Source organism: Plasmodium vivax, chromosome 14 (assembly GCF_000002415.2).
Source record: "Plasmodium vivax chromosome 14, whole genome shotgun sequence".
Classification (NCBI taxonomy): domain Eukaryota; phylum Apicomplexa; class Aconoidasida; order Haemosporida; family Plasmodiidae; genus Plasmodium; species Plasmodium vivax.
The window spans coordinates 638227-658968 of NC_009919.1; the positions used below are offsets into that span (position 1 = coordinate 638227).

Sequence of the window (20742 nt, forward strand, 5' to 3'; positions counted from 1 at the left end):
TCAAGCTGATATTTTCCCCTCCACACACAACTGCGTCAACGTTTTGGAGAGTTTATTAATTGGCAACCCCATAACGTTGTAATAGCAGCCATTAATTTTTTTTATAAACTGACAGCCGACTCCCTGAATGGAGTAAGCGCCAGCCTTATCATACGGTTCACTCGAATTTAAATATTCCAAAATGTCTTGCTCAAGCAAGTCGTCAAAATGTACGTCTGTTTTTTCGATAAAGGTGATGGGCACTTTTGTTTTGTGTAAAAATATACAGACAGCTGTATAAACGCAGTGGATATTGGATGATAGCTTTTTTAAAATTTCACGGGCGTGTTCCTTGTTGAGCGGCTTTTCTATTATTTCATCCTTCAGCGTAACGATCGTGTCGCATGAGATTATAACCTTTGGTATGGGGTCATAGGTGCTATGCAAACTTTTCACTTGATGTTTTTTTGTTGCATCTGTGCAATGCTGTTCGTTTTCAGGTTGGCCAATTGACAAATGACCGCTATCACTCCCTTGTTGTGTGCTTTTTTTTGTTTCCTCTTCTTTAACGTTTCCCTCACTGTGAGTATTCGCTTGGTCCCCAAACCAGACATGACTTGCCACGTTCAACCCCTTTTGTAAGGCATTTTCTTTCACATAATGCTCAGCAGAGGCAAACTGTTTTTTATCTAAATTTTCTTCAAATCCTGATTCGCAAATGTATAAATTTGATACCCCCATTAATTTCATTAACTCGATCCTCCTTGGGGACTTACTCGCCAGAAGAACCCAACACTTTTTTGCATCTGCGAAGAAGTCGCCTAACCCGATGATGTGCGAGTGTTCCTTCATTTGGGTTTTGCGCGAAAAGGAGGTAAAGTGAAAGGGGCTGACAAATTTGGGGGGGTTCCAAATGGGCAATGCCGTCGCGCTGGATATGCCTTTTTGCCGGGCTTACAATCTCGAAGTGAGTAACAATTAAAATGATATTTTTTTCTTTTTTTTCCCTTTCTTTTTACGGCCCACTAAATGTACGGGACGGGGCAGCTTCCTGCAGACAGTTGCCTGGGGGTGCTGAACTTTTAAGCGAGGCTTAACACGCTGGGCATAGCGCTTATCACGACCCCCTTTTGTATACATATTATACTAATCAGTTACCAAAAAAAAAAACCACCACAAGGTGTTTTCCTTCATCTTTTTTTGTTCACCCAATAGCCACTTCCCATTTGAGATTGGCAAAAGGGGTTCCCCCCGCTGCCTACAAAATTTTGCAGATTCAAAAATATCCACTTTGACGTGTTGCCGTTTTTGCTCAGAAGTGGTCAAACAAGTGTGCAGCGTGGAGAGGCATACAAAGTGCAAATAAAAAAAAAAAAAAAAAAAAAAAAGGGGAGAAAAAGGTATCCTTGTGCAAGCTCACAGAGGGTAAAATTATGTCATGTGTAGCTTGCGGTGCGCGTATATGTGAACGGCCCATCAGTGTGACGAATGCCATTTTTGGGTGAAGAAGGAAGAAGCAGCTTGGCTTGTAGGCAGATCCACGCAGGGAGACGCAACCGAGGAGTAATCCTGGTACACAAATAAATAGACTGCGCGGGGTTATTCCTCCATGCATGCGCTCTCAATGTAGAGGTGCGCTCATAAGCCGATGAACATACACAGTTAAGATGTCCTAGAATGATTCACCACATCCGCGCTAAAGGTGAGCCTAAACGTGGCGAACACCCATCTGTGGATTTCACCTGGCTGAAAAAAATTGCCGTACACCTGCTGCAGTTGCTGATCGGGTGGGCGGCATTTTCGCCAATAATGTGCGCATGGCAAGGCACACCAAAATGGAAGCTTCTTCAAAAAAAGGGGGCATCTAAGTGGGCACTAAAAACATCCCCATAGAAACTCCTCAAAAGGGCGCTCTGCTTTAGTATACCCCTCCTAGCACACCCCGCTTAACCACCTCAGGCGCCTTCCTAATTCACAAAGCTAAAGTCCAGCTTTTCCTCCTCCTGCTTACTCCGCTGCTCCGTCTGCTTCTCCACAGCAATGGCCTCTTTGATGAGGTTATACACCATGACTTTCTCCTCCCCACTGATGTCCGCCAGGATGTGCTTAAAAAACGAGGCATTCTTAAAGGCCACATTTCTAAAAACGTTTGTTACTTCTTTGAAGTATATCGTCATGGTGCCGCTTCCCGTGCTTACCACGGCTGTGGGGGGGAAGCGGTTCTGAGGGGAGGAACTTCCGTCAGCCAACCCCCCGTCAGCCAAACGTTGGTCAGCCAAACGCTCGTCAGACAACCCCCCCTCTGCCATACTTAACGGGCTAATCGCTTTGTCCCCACCCGCCCGCAGCGTCAGGAAAGACTTCGTAATGTCAATCCTGTTGGCCTCACACACGCGGCAAACTTGGTGAACAAAGGTGACGTACGGAATGAGGATCTTCCTCACGAGAGCCTCCCGACTGATGAAGGTGTCAAAAAAGAAATTTAAAATTCTGAAGGAGTAGGTGATCATATCTTCCTCGCACGAATTAGGTGGTATCAATTCTTCGTAGTCCACACTATCCGTGGGATGGTTAACCAAGAGGATGGGCAGCATATCATTGTTTATCAAATTTTGCGTAAAATAGAAAACGATTGAATCTTCCCTCTTTAGTAAAAGGGTAAATATATTCTTTATGGCATTTAAAAAGGAGTGTATAATTTGGTTCTTTGTGTGCCCATTTTTTTCTTCCTTTTTTTTGGGGCTTATATTAGTTCGCCTCCTTTCCATGCCCATTTCAAGGTACGCCATTTTCATCCTACGTGAGGCGGCGCTAAACACGTCCAAAATTTCTCGCGTGTAATGCACCTTGCTCCTTCCACTCACCAGGTCTGTTGTGTTGATATGGTGTAAAAAAATGATCACCTTTATGTAAAATAATTTTAAGCGCGTCAAATCTTGGCCCTTCACCATTTTGGCCATTTCCCCTTCGTAGCTTTTCATATGGCTCAGATAATTCTGCACATCACTTTCGCTGCAGTTTTGGAAGAACAGCTTCAGCAGCCTGGTGCTCAGCTTTTCCTCCTTCAGGAGGCTCATCTTCTGGAGGCACAGCGCCTGCAGCAGCGCCTTTATTTTGCGCGCCAGGCGCGCCACTTTGGGTTCGCTCACATTTGCACCTACGGCCTTTCCCTCTGCTGCGTTCGTCTCTACTGCGTTAGTCTCTGCTGAGTTCGTCTCTGCTGAGTTCGTCTCTGCTGAGTTCGCCTCTACCGCGTTCGCCTCTACCGCCTTCTCCCCTTCTAACCTCCCCAGGAGGGTGTAGCAGCTGAGCACGGAGTTCCACAGCGCGGTTGGAAGTTCCCCATCGCGCCCACCTCTTTGCCCAGCGCCGCAACGCCGCTTCGTCAAAAATTTGCCCAATACGAATAAGTGCAATGTGAACACTTTTCTGAGCACGCTGTGGTGGTGGGACCCCCCTGCACCCTGCACCTTTTTTGCGAGGTGCTCATGCGCGGCAGAGACAAATTCGAGCACGTTTGGCAAAACCCTTTCGTTCACGAAGGTTACCAAGTGTTTCAGAATGTAATCCAAAACGGTTCCTAAAAAGGGAGTCTTCGATTCGTCGTAAAAGATCTGCTCATTTGCACTGGGCAGAGACACCGGGTTAGCTGTATCTCCACCGCTGCTACCTTTGCTTGCGTTTTCAGCCCTATGAGATTTGTTCCCCCTCCAGTCAGTGGTCCCCGAATTGGAGAGCTGCGTTTCGCAAAATGTAACATCTCCCTGGTGCGAAATGGCGCTGCTCACGTGGTGAGGCAAATCCGAAACAAACCCAGTCAAAGTTAAGTACCCGAAAATGAACGCAAAGTATATCTCCTTCGTTTCCTCTTTTAACCTATCCTTGTGCTCCTTCAAATGGTAACACAAAAAATATATTAATATTTTGAAGAGCGCACAACTGTTCGCACCTATGTGAAGGTCGTTGCTCCTCCTTATGATATTTAAAAATTGCAAAAAAATTGCAAATGCGCTAAAATAGAAGACGGATAAGCTTCTTGCCTTTTCGTTCATGCAGGTAAAAAATCTGTGCACCAATTCCTTTTGGAAATCCTCTCCTCTGCTATCCCCAAATGACCAAAAATACAGGACAATAGTGTCGTATAGAATGTAGCTGATATTCTTCACCACCGATTTTATGTTAAAGATGCCCAGGTTCCTTTGGACCTTCTTGCTGTTCATTACGTAGAGGCAGAATGATTTGTATGAAAAGAGGTAGTACACACAGGAGTCGAATTCGGAGAAGAAGAGCGACGAGTTTATTGTAGGAATTTTCTTCTTTCCCTCCACGTGTAGGGGAGCATCCCCATTAGAAGCGTGATGCCCATTCGTGGAAACATCCCCGTTTGTCATGTCGTTTTTTCCCCGTGCATATCCTGTACACTCCGCGAGCTCTTCCCTAACAGTGTGTCCCCCCTTCATGGCGAAATAGAAAAAGTGTCCCACAATTTTCGAGAGCGAATTGCACAACCCAATTTCATTTAGGAATAGAAATAAGTTATACACCCTCATCAGTGGGTACAAAAAAAAGTGAGAAAATTGGAGAGAGTCATCCGGTTTATCTCCCACCACGTCGGAATTATCCCCCCCGGGAGGATGGCCATCCAGGTAGCTAAAATGCAAAAAATGAAAAGACTCATAGTACATCTTCAAGGAGGTAAAAATGTTAATTTCGTAATTTGTGAGCAGCATAATTTCATGGGTACTAGAAAATTCATCCAAAATTATTTTGGAGTTTTTAAAAATTTTTAAAAATCGAATCAAAGCTTTTATGGCTAGTCTAGACAACTTGTCAAATCGGATGCCATGATTTATATTCTGCAATATGATGTTTAACAATGGTTCGAAATTATCGTACAGGGAAAAGTTGTTCAAAATATTTTCTATGTTTATGTGTTTATGGGTGGACCCCCATTTTTTGGTCTCCCCTTTGGCACTCCTCCTACGAAAGAGCACATCTTCGATGTAACTGATTTGGTCCTTCATCTGGTGGTTCCCTTCCCTCAACTGGGGGTCACCCCGCGGGGGTATACACTCCGTTTTGTTCATTTTATTCCATACGTTAGGTTGGTGGGCTGGCCCGAGCTCACTGCAGCTGCTGTCACTGCCGCGGCTTCTTCGCGTGCATGTGCTGCTGCCCCTGCCGCTGCCACTTGGGGACCCCTTCTTGTTGTACCTTTCTCGAGCAACTCCCTTCACGTTTCCCTCATCACCAATCCTGCCGTTCATGGATTTTTCCTGGCCGCTCACCCCCCCCTTCTTGAGGCGCTTCTTCACATACCCCACATAGTACGCATCATTGTGCACACACACAAGGGGGGAGAGACTAACCGTTTTTAAAAAAAATAACAACAATTTCATTACCAAATATTTCGTGTCAAAGGAGAAGGTGAAATCACTTTGCCTCAATTTGAAAACGTTAAAAAAGTACATGGCCTTGTTCCCCCCCGTTGGTTCATTTTCTTCTTTTAAATTGATGTGCCTATTGTAGGCAAAATGTTTGCAGAACAGGGAGGTGTGGAAAATGGAGCAGCCATTCAGTTCCTCACTTGGCTGCTTCTCACTGGTTAGTAAGTTACTTTCCTTGGCGCCATCCTGTTCAGGCGAATTTCTCCTACCATCATGGCTTTCATATTTGGGGTACCTTCCCTTGGACCGATACTTGATGAGATCATAGAGGAACACATTTTTACAATTCAAAATTCTGTCAAATAATTTGGCCCACTGGTTAACGTTATAAAACCCGTAGGTGAGGATCCTCATTTTCAGCAAATCTGTGAAGCTCTTGTGCATCTGCTCTTCACTGTGGTGGTTGTAAATCACCAGCAGGTGATAATCGAAATTGTCGCTTAGAGGAACTTGGACCTTTTTCCTCAGCAACTTACACACGCATTTTATTGCAACTTGAATTTTATTCCTATCGCTCTGCAGAAATATGTTCCTCTGTAGCAGCACAGATATTCTGCTCATAAACTTTTCCAATTTGCTCCTCCTCACTAAGCGGAACAGGCTGCTAATCGTGGTGAATAGGCGGCGGTCCGTCTTCTTTTCATAGCAACTTAGGAAAATTTCGAAAATGTTCAGAATTTGCCTCTCCACTTCGAAGCACGTTTGTCTCTGGGAGGGGGGGGGCTTCTTCCCCGTGGAGCGCTTCTTACAGGTGGGAGGTCTGTGGTCCCTCCTACCACTCCGCATGCCATCACTCCGCATGCCATCACTCCGCATGCCGCTTACCATGCCGCTTCTCATGGCGCCACCCCGCAGCACCCTCAGCAGGCTGTTAAACAGCCCTATGACGCCCCCCCCGCGCTCAATTTCGAACCGGTACGTGTTCGCGTTCTGCGCCTTGAGTATGTAGGCCAGCACGACGTCCAGGCAGTCCCTAACCCTGCACAGGGTCACTATCGTGTGCATCTTTCTTACCACCACGTTGAAGTTTCTCAAAACCAGCGCGAATGCTTTATTATCGTGAGGAATTACCTTCAGCATGTTCAGGTAGGTATCGAAGAATTCTAGGATCTTTCCCTTTTTTTGACCAAGCAGTTTCGCATTCGCTAGTCCGTCCGAATGGCTTATCCTACCCGGTGCGTGGCTTCTTACACCACTGCTGGAGCATTTTGCAAACTTCCCCTTTTTCGCAGAGTTGTTCAGTTCAATAAATTTGATTCCTCTGCAGGGGTTTCTCCTCACCCGTCTTCCTAAAAGGGACAGCGGTTGGCATAGGTCCAACGTTCGGAAGTTTTCCATGGTGAGAATGGCCTTCTTTGGCTTGCAATTTTTTGTGGCTCTCCATTTAGCGGCGAGACGGCTTCCACTACGTGTACTGCTTGGGGTGTCCAAAAAGGTGCTGCTGCATAGGGAGCCGGCACTTAAATTGCTAGAGGGGAATGCCCCCCCTACGTTGGCCATCTTGTGTTCTTTCGAAGTAGTAATCATACTCTTCCCCCCATACGAATTATTATCCTCAATTTTGATGTAGGCCAAAATGACTCTTTTTAGAAGGGTGGAAAAAACGATACTCAAATGTTGCTCGTGGAGGATCTGCCTGGAGTACGCCTGGTACAGTTTCGCTACATAACTGAAGATGTAGGAATCTATATTATCATCGTGACAAATAAAATGAGTCATATTTTTTATCAAAAGAATATTTACAAGACCGCTATTTTGATTAACAAAATGGCTAGTTAGTACATTAAATATGGGCAGCATACATTTGAATATTTTTCCTTTTTTTTTGTTAAAAAATTTGGCTTTCAAAAAGTTATCCAAAATTAGCAAATAAATTATTAACTCGTTTTTGTTTAAGTCCACATTTAGGATACACCTGTAGATATTTTTTATGATCACGTTGAAATATTTTTTTTTTTCTACGTACACTTGGAATAGTTGCACGAAATGGATTAGCACCAATTCGTAATAGGCTTCGTAGTTGTTCGTCAGCATGTTTAGGACGTCCAGCTCGGGTTCCTCCCCGAACAGTTGCCCCTTCCTCTTCCCAACATGGGTAGTGGACTTTTTCCTTTTTTTCTTTTCCCTCCGGTTTGCTTCTCCCCTCTGCAGGATGTTAACAACTGCGTTGTTGAAAATGTCCTTGTCTTTGTTTTTCACCAAGTGGATCAGCAATTCTAGGAACACTTCGAAGGGCGCTCCCTCGCGGGACTTGGCCTGCATCAGCGCCTCCCATATGGGGGCAAACGGTTGCTTCGGGGGGGCACTCACCGTGGAGGGGTTAGCAGTGGTGATGGCCGCGTTAGTAGTGGTGGTGGCCGCGTTAGCAGTGGCGACCTCCCCCGTCGCAGCTACTGTAGTGGCGCTGCTGCTGCTGCCCCGTTTGTAATTCCCCCCCCAGGAGTTTCCCTCACACGGGGGCCGCTCCTCGACAGATTCGATACGCAGGTTGGTTCCGCCTCTTCCAAGCGCGGCGTCCTCTGAAGACCCTCCATTTTTTGTTCCCCTTCTTCCAATCGCGGCGTCCTCCGAAGACCCTCCACTTTTGGTTCCCCTCCCCAATTTTTGCTTCACAAATTTGAAGAGGCGGCAAAAAATCTTCAGCATGTAAATTAGGAAAATCAAAAAAACATTTTCAATGTTAATCAGTCTGCACATTTGAGTAAATCCGTACTCGAAAAAGTGGAAGGATTTTTTTCCCTCTTTTTTGGAGTAACTCCCACTGTTGATGCTTTTCTCTTTGCCTTTCCTCACGGGGGGTACCGCACCGAATTGCGCTTCGTAATTTTCACAGCCCTTGTCGTAATGGTCCTTCTTTACTTTATATATTTGACGCAAGAAATCGAAGAGGGTCTTCATAATTTTGTTAATATGATCAAAAAAGAAAAAGGTGAGCAGGTCTGATGCGAGAATGGTGTGGACACTTTTTAGGATGTACACTAGGATGAATAAATTATCTACAATAAAGAAATTCGCTGAGTTCATTTTTTTTTTTTCCATTTGTTCTTCATAGGAACTGATAAAGCGCTTCATTTTTTCCTCCTCAATTTCGTTGAGCATTTCGCGCAGGATGTCCATCAGCAGTTTGAACAGGACATTATCGTAGAGGGGCTCTTGTTTCGCCAAATGTTTTTGTGTTCCTTGGGGGGTCGCGGTTGCGCGGGGTTCCCCCCCAAGTGGGTACACACCACTGTCGCTGGCTATGAGGTGGCCATCACCGCTATGCCCGCCGCTCCCCCCGCCTTGCCTGTTGCGCAGCTCCTCGTGCACTACCACCGACGTGATGGCCCGAATGAGCGAAAAGGAGATTATTCTCCTCAGCTCGTTGATGGTCTTCAAAGGGTGCGTCTGCACCTTGGATAAGAACAACTTGCAAATGTCGAAAACGCAAAGAATTAGATTGTTCAAGTGGTACAGCCTATAAAACCTGGAGGAGGCGGACAGAATTTTTTCCAACGAGAGGGAGCTGATGATCAAGATGCTCACTTGCTTTTCTATATCGTCAAACGTGTTCAGAGTTAAGGAGGTCATAAAATTGGCGTTCATTATAGTAACGTAATTCACCAGCAGGGTTATTAAATGGTAGGTGTAGTGGGGGAACTTAAAAAATACATTTACAAATAAATGAATGATGTGTCTAATTAGATCTATATCAATGTGCACGCCATTCATATTGTTCAGAATAATTTTTAAAAAGCTCTCGTACTTGTCATATTTTTCCTTTTTTATGCTCCTATTGTTTAGGATAACTTTATTATACAAAATGATCAACCCTTTGAGGAGAATATTATTTTTTTTTTTTTCATTCACATCCATATTGGTATCATTATTTTGTATTAAATAATTTTTCACTTGATTTTGTATGTAGGTCCTCACTTTGTTATCTTCTTCGGCGTTCTTCTCATCGCTCCTTTTATTTTTTCTCTTCATTTCTGTGGGCTCCTTCGTTTTGCCTCCATTTTCTGAGTCCCTCCCGTTTTGACTGGGCGTGCTACTCCTAGGGCTGTACCAACTTGAGTCATTCTTCCCTCCGTGCGGGTCACTCGCTGGGGGGGCTTCACTCCAGTTTGCCCTACCAACTTTTAAGAAGTTTTTCCTGCCATTTTCGCCACCCTGGTGGGTATTTCTCTCCCCACCGCTGCTACCTTTATCGTCTACTTTTTCGCAAAATGACGAGCTGCTCTCCCTTTTCCCCTTTTCCGACTGTTCGGAAGGTCTACACGATTGGTTCGTGTTGGCCTCCTCCTTGTACACCCCCTGGGCGCCCTTCCCCCCCTCCTGGTGTGTAGTGCCCCTCCGCTCAACCCGATCATCGTACTGGTTGGTGTAACCCACGTTGCACTGTTCCCTCTCCCGCTCCTTCACCTTACTCTCCTTCTCCTTAACAATCGTGTAGGTGTCCCTTTTTCTCCTCCTGACCAGCTCTTCCACAATATCGACGAAGTAGAAGAGGAGGAAGTTTATTTCTAAGCTATTTGCCATATTATTCGTGTGGAGCGGATTCTTCACGTTTTTCCTTTTGGCGCAATTTGTGCACGTCACATCGAGCAGGTGCAGAAACAGCTTGACAATTTTTATGATTGACTTTGCAGAGAATTTCTTCGAAAAGGAGAGCAACTTTTTAAAGGACTGGAAGAAAATGCTCCTCACCAGGGTACTGCCAACCAGGGAGCAATACGTTTTGAAGATTTTTTTTTCCTCAACTGGTATGTGCGAATCGTCATAACGCAGTGGTTCCTTTTCTTTCATCAATTTGTAGTCCTTCTCGAGGAGGTAATTGATAAACGAATCGCTGTCGCTTGCTTCCCCGTTAGCGGCAACAGATGCAGACGCAGATGCAGGCACCGCCGCCGCCGCCCTCATTCTGGACCCCTTCTTCTGCTTTCTAAAAAATTCGTACACTTTGCCTCCACCAGCTGCGCATAGAACTGCTCCCCAACCATGGGTGTGCACGTTCGCCCCAAAGCGGTGCAGCACATCCGCGTAGTAAGCGAACCTCTCCAGCTTCTTCAAAAAGTGGAGCTTCTTCAATTCCGTGTAATCGTGGTGCACGTCGCTAAACATGCTCAGCAGGGTCCTCCTAAAATAGACCATGAAGGACGCAAAGTCGTACACAAATAATACGCTCTTTTTATTTTTCACAATTTTTTTATTAAAGAGGTTATCACTGAGAAATAAAAACCCATCCACATGATCCAGCTTGATGTAGTTTTTCCCTCCCTCTTTTTCTTCGACTTTCATTTTGCTAATTTTAGACATTATTTCGTCTGTTGCGATTTTTAAAAAGTCGGAAAAAAAACTTTTTTTTTTGCCCTCATCGGTTGTTTTGCTGCCTTTGTGGTTCATCCGTTTTGCCTCCCCGTGTGCATATCTTTCGTTATCTTCACTGTTTGCCTCCTCATCTTCATCTTCCTTTTCGACTTCTTCTCCTTCCTCTTGCTCTTCCTCCTCCTCTTCCCTCTCCGCAGCTGAGCCCACCCCATCTGCGCCATCTCTGGAGCTGCTTTTCCCTGCCCCGTGCTCGTTCACACCTCGGCTATACCTCACATTGGCGCAGTTGCAGAAGATGACCGTGAGCAGCTTGATGATGTGCCTGATGTTGACCAGGCAGATATAGGTACTCACGTACGTATCGTCAGCGATGCAATTTACAAAAAAGTCAAATTCCAGGAGGGAGTACTCCGGGTGTATAATAAACATAGACGTGAGGCACTTAACAATTCTGCATTTAATTATTTCATCCTTTTCATTAAATTGCCTTTTCAAAAATTTGTACATCTTTTCACTGTCGGGGGGGGTCATTCCCTCCGTTTTGATTATCCTGTTTGAGCACTGGAGGTAGAAGTACTTGCATTCCTGGCTCTCCGATTTTTTTATTTTTCCTGGGGGGGGGGAAGGCGGCGTGGTGTATAGCGGCATGGTGTGTGTGTAGCGGTATAGTAAATGGGTGCACAGGGCAGAAACGGACGAAGGGGGCCACCGCCAATCCGGGAGCCGCCCCCTCGCGGTGAGCGTTACTTGAATACTCAATCAGGGAGGAAATGTGGGGGGCGATCCGAGCATGCACATGTGACACAATTAGGGATGTGAAAACAAGTACATTTTTTAGCAAGTGCTCATGCAGCCTTTTCACTTCACTTGGGGAGTTAACCACCGACTTGTTAAGCGTCATCTTAAATAGCCTGCCATACAGGTCCCTAATATTATAGCTTGTGTAGGAGCACAGGTTTAGGGAAAATATGCCTACCAATTTTAAGACAAAATTGGTATTATTTTTTTTTAAAATAAAAATTAACGTATTATCTACATTTTCAAAGGCATCCATCAAATGCTTTCTACTCACTTGATGGATGAGGGTATTTAAAATGAACAAATTTTTTATTATCCTAATATTCGCTACATTGTTCTGTACACCGATGTTCACTATATTTTCATACTCCTTCGTCGTAATGTGGTAGCTCCTTTTTAACTCGTTAAGATGCCTCATCATTTTGTGCCCCTCCACGTGCTGCTGCTCTCCCTCCGCCGCCATCTTCTCATCAGCGGGGAGGTGGCAGCAATTGGGGGGGGAGAGGGGTCACAAATTGAGTCCGTCAAGCAAAAGTGGTCATGCGTCCGCTAGGTGAAAAGGAGCATATATTGGGGTGGTCTCCTCCAAAAGAATTGGCTCCCCAACACACTGACAAGCCTTTTCCTAGCTCATACAAAGTTGTTCTTTTTACGTGACTTCTTCTCTCCCCGTGGGCATGGATACCCTTATGTATCATGGCGGGCTGCCCCGATTGGGAAGTCTCAAAGAGAAGGGGCGGGCACCACGGGTAGGCCCCAATGCAGGCATGTAATAGTCAAACATACGCACGCTCTTGTATAAACATACATCTGTGTGAACAAACCCGGGGGGGAAGCCTCCTCAGCGTGCTGCTAGGTAGGCCGCGAACCACGCCTCTCTGCACTCCTGCGAACGGGCGTGCCTTCGTGTGCCAACAGAGAAGTTAGTAACACCAAATGGGGAGTTACTTTACAGGCTGGGGTTCCCCTTCGCAATTACTTAAGCGTTACAAACAAAAAAAACAAAGCAACACAACGAGGGATACTCCCCTATTTGCGGCTCAAAAAGGGGAATGCAAAAATGGAAACGAATCTATACCCCCTATCAGTCCTGCTTTTCATTCGTACACTTTATGCACCCGCGCGGAGTGCTGAATTCTTTCCCCGTGTGAGTTCGCGAAAAGGGAACGCGGCCCTTTTGCGTTTTCGCCAAAGTGGGAGGCGCGCTTTTCTCTCATTTTGAAAAAAAAAAAAAAAAAAAAAAAAAACATATATGCATACATACATATTGCTACGTACGTGGCGCATACCACTTATGCATGTAACGAACAGCCGCAAAATCGCCTGCTCCCCTTTTTTAGAAACGCCGCCAGGATAGCTTCGTTCATGTGTGCGGGAGTCCCCGCGTAGCGCCACTCCGTCCCCACGTGGGGCAGCCAAATGAATGCGCAGTGGGGAACGCTGAGAGGTACTAACATTTGTCCGGTCTGTGAGGAACGCCTCTTACAGTTTGTTTCATTTCGTTTTGGTTTCCCCTGTTTGACCCTTTCTGTAGAACCCAACGCACACCATGGCAGAGCACTTGGGGAGAAACAAAAAAGTGACAAATGGAAGGCTCGCCATGTGGCGACCCGACTAGCTGTCCGCATAACCCGCATTAGCGTTTCACCTTCACGTTTTCCATTCTGCCAAATGGTTTTCACACCGCCTTAAGCTACAATGCTGCTCAGGTCGAGCCCATCATCTTTCATGCCGAGAGAAGGGGTCACGCGTTTAAAGAGGCCACCCGTTTAGAGTCGCCACCCCCCCGCTGAGTGGTGTTCATTTCCTCGAAAGTGCTCATCCGGTAGGAACAAATTGGGACGGCGATATGGAAAAGTTGAACCGGAGCGCGGGCGGAAATAAGTCGAAAGGGGGAAAAAGGGCAAATGGGCAAATTTCCAAATTGGCAAATTACCAAACTGCCACAAATGAACCAACAAAATGGAACAAAAAAAAAAAAAAAAAAAAAAGCAACAAACAAAGGGTGGGACGCAGTTCACGGTGAAGATGCACGAACGGGGAGGTAAACTCTTCTTCGCAAAATGGAGTACTTCGCAAAATGTGGGCGGCCTCCATGCCAAGGGTTAGGCAGTGCAGTAACCCTACGGGGTGCCAATTACAAATGGGCAATACGCCTTGGAGAAATAGCTGCACACGTGATGGCGATGGTTACTGTGGGTCCACTCCGCGGTGAGACCACACAGGTGCGCTGTGCCACCGCTCGTTACGCATCTTCCCATTCCGCTTCTTCCCATTCCACTTCTTCCTCTCAAAAGAAGACGCGCCCCCGCTTGAGGAGGGACACGACGAGGCTATAAATAAAGATGGCGGTAAATATCAGGGACACCACGTAAGAAACGAACTTCAAGCGCCTGGTCCTGCGCTGCTCCTCCTGCAGCTGGCGGTTAGCCAACTCCTGCTCGTTCTGTTCGTCCTCTAACTGAGAGTAATGCCTATCGATGGCCTGGTAAAACAGGTGGCGCTCTTCCTTACTGAGGCTCATCTTCTTCAGTGTAGCATCATTGACGTTTAGGAAGGCCTGATCAACGTACAGGTAATTATGTTTGTAAAAATGTGGAATGAGGGACTCTAAGTTATGCATCTTCAGAAAGTGGGAGACATCTGTTTTTAGCATTGCCTCTTCGTAGTTCTTCCTCTTCCGGATTTCTTTCTCCTGATAATTTTTTTTTTTTTCTTCCTCTTTCAAAATATCATTTTCTTCATGTTTTTTTAAAATATCGTCATACGTTTCGTTGTAATTATTTTTTAAGCCCCCATCAAATTTGTACTTCAAAAATAGGTGGCATAGACCTTTTTGGTTTTCCTTTGCTGCTATATGTAGGGGGGAATTATTCTCACTGTCCAGGCAATTTTTAATATCAACCTGTTGTGTGAGTAGGATACTCTGGGCTATATTTCCTAAGTGCTCCTTCGCACATATGTGCAAAACGGAATTCATATCCTCGTCTTTTATGTTAACATCTGCCCCGTGTTCGATGAGTAAAATGGCCGCTTCTTCTTTGCTCCTCTTAATAGAACACATTAGGGGAGTATTATTTGCATTATCTAGGGCATTAATATGGGCATGATTCTTTATCAACAGTTCTATCCCTTTAACGTAGTTATACTCACTAGCTATATGGAGACTCGTTTTTCCATTTTTGTTTTTTTCATTTACATCAATTTTTTTGTCTATTAATAATCTACTCACGTTGATCATGTCATGTCCAAGCACCATACACTTCATCAGGGCATTGTCCTTCTCCTTTTTATCTTTTAAAAAAATATTCACATTACGCTCACTGACGAGGTAGTAGCAACATTCCGCGCACCCCTTTTCGATCCCATATAGTAGGAGCGTTAGCCCTTCCTTGTTGTACGCGTTTAGGTTCACATCGCCTTCGCTTTCTATGATGTTCTTGAATTTTGCCACGTCGTCCTTTAGGATGGCTTTCCAAATTTTGGAGCTCATCTTTCGGGGCGTCTGGGCAGCTACACAGGGGGGGAGAAGCTGTGCTGGGGGGAGGAAGCTATACAGGGGGGAAGAAGCTATACAGGGGGGAAGAAGCTATACAGGGGGGAAGAAGCTATACAGGGGGGAAGAAGCTATACAGGGGGGAGGAAGTTATACAGGGGGGAAGAAGCTGTGCGGGGGAGTGGCACAACGCCCTTCCGCCGCGGGAGGAGGACCCTCCTGAACGGGGGAAAGGAACGCTTCACGAGCGATACTCCCCTTTCGAGCCCCTCCCCTACGCGGAAACGCAAGAGCAGGAGGAATGTCACCGAAAATTGGCACTGCTTACACATGTATGTCAGGGATGCGCAGCCTGTGCCTTTCTGCGTAGGGGGGAAGAAGCGGGGGAAGAAGCGGAGGGAAGAAGCGGAGGGAACAAATGAGCCCAAATTGTGCTTCTAACAGTGCTTCCAACAGTGCTTCTAAATTTTACCCCTCAGCTTCTCCCCTCAATTTTGCTTTGAATTTTTCCATCAGGGCAATCCCCTCAGAAAATGCGAAAAAAGATCGACATTTTGCACCCTTCATCACAGCGTGAATTTTTCTGGAGTACATTTTTCTCCGGGGAACTTTTGCGGAATGTGCTTATCAACGAAGTATGGCCCGTTTATTTTTTCCCCCTTAGCTCATTTGTTGATTAATTTTTTTTTTTGTTTTTTTTCCATTTGTGATAAGCGGTATGTGCGCCTGAACGCTCTACATTATACACCTTAGCTGTGTTAACTTAATGAGCGAATGTTTGCTCCTTCCCCTTTTTTTTTTGCGCTTTGCCAGATAGGGTGTTTCGTTTCACCCTACGTGATGGGTGTTTCTACTGAAATGAGATGTCACCATCGCGTCACTTCCTTACTGCCTTCGAGATGCACCTGCGGTACATTGGAGGCACATCCCCCCTTTAATCGTGTTTCCCCAGGAGCGGTGGGACCCTGAACCCGTTGTAGCTTTGTATAGAGAACAACGAAAAGGACCTTTTTTTCTTCTTTTTTTAACCTACATAATTTAAGCGCACAGCTTGGCATCATTTAGGGTTACTCTTTTTTTTTTTTGTCGCCCCCATTTTGAATGATCCCCTTGGCTGTGCTGTCCCTTTAGCGAGTTGCACCCACATCTAGGTGTTCCCCAGGGGGGTAAACGCCTACTATGCTTCGCGTCTCCCCCGATTAGTCCCTCGCCCCAACTGTAGCATGACACCGCCCAGGAACGTCTTCCTCAGAATTGAGCGCGAGCTAACCATTTTTCGCCAGCTGAAGAGGCTAAAGCGGATTGACACTGAAACGAGGCGTCTGCAGGGAAATGGCGGGGGGGCACCCGAAGCGAGCAACTCGCACAGCGGGAATAAGGACAGCAAGGTGTACCTCACAAGCAGCAAAATAAGTAAAGACAACCCACGTGCTAGCGCTTCTAACGCGAAGGGGAAGAGGGATGGCCGATGGGAAGAGAACACGGCTCACCACACACATGTGCAGAGCGATAGGAGGAACCTCACCAGTTACTACGAAGGACAGCATTACAGTAGCAAAATTTTACCAAACCGATTGCAAAGTGTAAGCGGTAGTAGCCCCCCAAGTGGCAGCAAAAGCCAGTGGCAGAACCTCCGAAGCGACCAATTGGGAAGTGGCCCCCCCCAGAGTGGAAGTGGAAGCCCCAATTTGTACATAGACAAATTACACGACTATCTAGACATAGCGCAAAAATCAGAAAATGAAAAAATAAAAATAAATAAAATACTAAACAGATTGAGAAGTGAAAACCTAACCATACACGCCATCCTGGAGGTGCTAAAAAGCCTGTGCACCATTTTGTTAAAGAGGACTTCGCACCATTTGGATAGCTGCGTACCAGTGGATTACTTGAACACAAAAAATGGAGTGAAAAAATACAACAGCTATTTTGAGGAGTACTTTACCCACGTGGAGAGGTACATACAGAACTACCTCTGCCTCATTAACGAACGGAATATTTTCGACCTCTTAAAATATTTGTACTATCTCAAGTACGCTTTAAAATTAGACGTTATGGAGCTCCTGCTGGAGAGGTTTTACCTTCATATGGACAAACTGGACAGTTTGAAAACGGGGCAGGCATTCTACATCATACAGTCCTTTTACCAGCACTTCTATAAGAAGGAAGTGGATGGCTACCTCACCTTAACTGTGGATGATAAGATGAAGAAGGCGTATGGAGGTGACCTGCTTACGGGAAAACCATCCCATTTGAGCCCCCCCTCGCAGGGTAACAAGTACACCTTTGCAGACCTGTTTGAGGGCACTTCCTCGAAATGGACCCTACGAAGTAGCAACAATGGGCTGTTTAGAAGTGGCTCCGAGAAGGGGGACTACTACACCGATGGGGAAGTAACCAATTTGGTCACCTCGCATGATGAAGGGGCTAACCCCATGGAAGTAGCAACGGTGATGCGGAGCCAAGAATTTGGAGACGCCTCAAAATATACTTATGACCCCACTGAAGAGAGGAGAAAAAAACTCCAAGGTGATGAAATTTTGACAATTTTTAAGTACATTGAAAATTTTCACCACAAAATGGATTTCTACTACACAGATAAGGTGGTGACCTTTTTGAAAAAAAATCGAAACGAACTCCCCACGGATGCTCTCCTATGCGTGGCGAACGTTTACCTAAACGGGGCTGACGAAGCGATGAGCAGAAAATTAAACGAAGTGCTGCACAACCGAGTGGACCACATGAATGAGGACCAGCTGGTGCTGCTAGCAGACTATTTGAAGAGGGCAAAAAAGGTGGAGGGGATCACCCAAGATGGCATCACCGTGGAGGGAATCACCGCAGATGGCATCACCATGGAGGGCAACCGCGGCACCCCGCTGGTCAGCAAAATTCTCCGCAAAGTAAAAAACGATAGCGAGCTGATCACCCCGAATAACCTCGCAGCGGTGTATCTAAGCCTGCACGAAGTTGTCAGCAAATTGTCCCCATCCTCAGTTAGCAATACCGATGGGAAGGATGACCCTCTTCTACCGAGTCAGGCGGAGAAAAGGGGGGCTCATGAAGACACCGGTGGGGGAGCTACCCCAGAGACACTCGCGGAGAGGCAAAACTTCACCACAATGGGTAACATCCCCCATGGAGATGGCGAAAAAGGATCGGCCATAAGTACAGAAGGGGAGGCAGAGAAAAACTCCCTTACGCAAGAAGTGATCAAATTCTGTGATAACTGCGTTAACAGCATTTCGCACTTCCCATCCCTCCTGAGTCTGTACCTTCTGTACATAAAGAACGACGCGGTAAAGCATAAGACCGTACAGGCATTTGAAAAAAAAATAAAAATGAATAAACACAAATTGACGCAGGAGAACATTTCGAAAATAATACTGTCGTTGAGTATTCACCCGAACCATACAACGCAGATGTTCACCTTCTTGGAAAATGTGATCGGCGAAAGGTTGGGCAGCGCGAGGGGCGGCGAGGAAGGGGAAGGGGGCGCACCGGGGGGGAGCGAAATTGGAGATATAACAACTGGAGAGATCACAACTGGAGATATCACAATTGGAGATATCACAATTGGAGATATCCCCCCCCGGGAGCGCGACTCAAACCGTGCGAGGCACCCCCCGCAGGTGGACGCCAACTACCTAATTGACATCGCACTCGCCTTCGGAATCGCCGGGAGGAAGAACCTAAATCTGTGGAAATTTATAGACGTGCGCAAAACAGTCCTCACGTGTAACAAAAAACTGCTGCTATACCTATCATACAGTTTTCTGCTGACCAATTACGTCTGCCCACTGTCCTGGTTCTTCCTCATAAAAAGGATCGTAGAGGATGTGAGGGCCTTCAACAAAAAGCAGTATGAGCTGTTGTACGAAATATTGAAGTGTGCCATGATGCTTAACTGCATCGACTTGAATAATTTTTCCAACGGAAATTCGTTCGGTTATGTAACTCGCTGGAGGAGGAGCCAGCTAGCGGAGGACCCCTCCCTCAGCAGCTACGCCAATAAGAATACTAACCCAGCTAGCCATTTTCTCAAAACATTTCAGTACCTGCTAAACGCCTCCTATTTTCACTACAAAATGAAGCTGATAAATGAGCAGCACACTTCCAAAGTTCCCTACGAAGACGTTTTCAATTACCTAAAATTAAAGTACCAGAAAAATGTAGAATTTAAGCAGCTGTATATAATGCCCTATTTGCTCTCCGACTACAACGTCATCGTTGACCCTCTGCCGAGCACTCCCATCCACAGGTGCAGTGGATACATCATGGGGGAAATACAACTGAAGCATAAAGTGTTTCAGTGTGATAACTACGTGGTTTTGTCTTTCTATGATGGCATGTGGGATGAGTTTTTAAAGGCACCCCCTGGGGGGGAAGGAGAGCCCGCTTATGATATTAAGGCCTTAGCGGAGCACTTCAAAACGTATACTGAGTCACACATCAAAATTAAGATTAACAAGGCCGCTATGGTTCGCGCGGGTGGAGGTATGCAGAGCGGGGGGGTTGTTCCCCCCTTTGCGCATGACAGCAAAGTTAGAAGCGGAGGACCCCCGCCAGGCGTTAACTATCTCAAGTACACGAAGAAGGACTCCCCACAGGAGCAGCGAAATAGGTACTTAACGCACAAGCCAAACAGTATGAGCCCCAATCAAGATAATAATAAATACTTAAAAGTTAAAACAAAAATGGTGAGGAAAGCGGCCTGATGGTGCTTGTTTGGTTTTTTTTTTTTTTTTTTTTCCAAGTGGGCTCTTTGGCGACGTGATGCATGGGGTGGATCACAAGGAGGAGATCAACCGGGGAGATCAACCGGGGAGATCAACCGGGGAGATCAACCGGGGAGATCAATCGGGGAGATCACCTGGGACAACTCATACGGAGAAAGCAACACCCAAATGGTGCGCTAAACAAGTCTCATGAGGAAACCACGTGAAGAAGCGGCTTAACCCGAAGGCGCAACGAAGCCACATGCAGAGCAGGGTGGCGAAGCCGCTACCCGTCCGTCCCACCGCAGCGCATGCATTTGTACATGCACACATATGTGCCTGCCCCCCCCGAGGCACCAGTGTCTATGCCTGTTTTTTTTTCCCCCCTTCACCACATAACCACCACAGTGAAAAGGAAAATGCACCAAAAAAAATGTTCAGCCGATTTTGAGGAAAGCCCCTCTGAACAGTTTGAATTGCATATATTTGCAGATATATTTATAGATATACCTATGTGTATATTTTTTTTTTTTTTTTTTTTTTTTTCCCATTTTCTCTCAAACCGAACTGCTTAACCAAACCGATAAGCACACACAGACCTTCGCCCAACCGTTTGCCCCATTTCAGAGCAACCCTTTGCCCTGCGTAACGTTTTGCCAAGTGAAACTCAACAGAGCCTTTTCCCACTTAAGAAGGAAGCGGCGCACAAAGGAGCTCACAAAGCAGCCACATCGGCAGCGACTCGGTAGCCGCATCGGCAACCACATCAACCGCAGCAACCGCAGGAACGCTCACCCCCCACGCGAAGTGACCCCAAAAATGCGCCTCTCAACCTGCTACAATTCACAGCACAGAACCTTCGACAAATGCTTCTTAATGCGCATGTGCACGTACATATATGTATACATATACGTATGCATAGTGATCAATGCAGTTTTTTATTTCCTCAAAATTTTGTTCAAACACCCGCATAGGCACTTCCTACTGCTGCTGT

The 20742-nt window shown here is 46.1% G+C and overlaps 4 protein-coding genes across 4 annotated transcripts, besides 9 other annotated features; 1 reads left to right on the forward strand and 3 right to left on the reverse strand.

Moving 5' to 3' along the window:
- Positions 1-1184, reverse strand: PVX_122505 (septum formation protein Maf domain containing protein; the record flags this gene model as incomplete). Its single annotated transcript, XM_001617014.1, has 1 exon — positions 1-1184. Exon 1 carries the CDS (start codon positions 829-831, stop codon positions 1-3), a length of 831 nt encoding a protein of 276 aa, XP_001617064.1. The 5' UTR covers positions 832-1184.
- A 762-nt stretch (positions 1185-1946) lies between these two features.
- PVX_122510 (hypothetical protein, conserved) lies at positions 1947-12638 on the reverse strand (the record flags this gene model as incomplete). The annotated part of the gene is made up of 2 exons (XM_001617015.1): positions 11484-12638; positions 1947-11347 (listed from the first exon to the last, which is right to left on the reverse strand). The coding sequence occupies exons 1-2, from the start codon at positions 11995-11997 to the stop codon at positions 1947-1949; spliced, it is 9915 nt and encodes a 3304-aa protein (XP_001617065.1). The 5' UTR covers positions 11998-12638.
- Positions 4124-4145: a microsatellite.
- Positions 9649-9677: a microsatellite.
- Positions 9858-9878: a microsatellite.
- Positions 10963-10984: a microsatellite.
- Positions 11707-11775: a microsatellite.
- A 1186-nt stretch (positions 12639-13824) lies between the features above and the next one.
- Positions 13825-15027, reverse strand: PVX_122515 (hypothetical protein, conserved; the record flags this gene model as incomplete). Its single annotated transcript, XM_001617016.1, has 1 exon — positions 13825-15027. The coding sequence occupies one exon, from the start codon at positions 15025-15027 to the stop codon at positions 13825-13827; it is 1203 nt and encodes a 400-aa protein (XP_001617066.1).
- Positions 14773-14923: a microsatellite.
- A 709-nt stretch (positions 15028-15736) lies between the features above and the next one.
- Positions 15737-19748, forward strand: PVX_122520 (hypothetical protein, conserved; the record flags this gene model as incomplete). The annotated part of the gene is made up of 1 exon (XM_001617017.1): positions 15737-19748. The coding sequence occupies exon 1, from the start codon at positions 16254-16256 to the stop codon at positions 19746-19748; it is 3495 nt and encodes a 1164-aa protein (XP_001617067.1). The 5' UTR covers positions 15737-16253.
- Positions 17882-17901: a microsatellite.
- Positions 17965-18003: a microsatellite.
- Positions 18239-18330: a microsatellite.
- Positions 19749-20742: the final 994 nt, after the last annotated feature.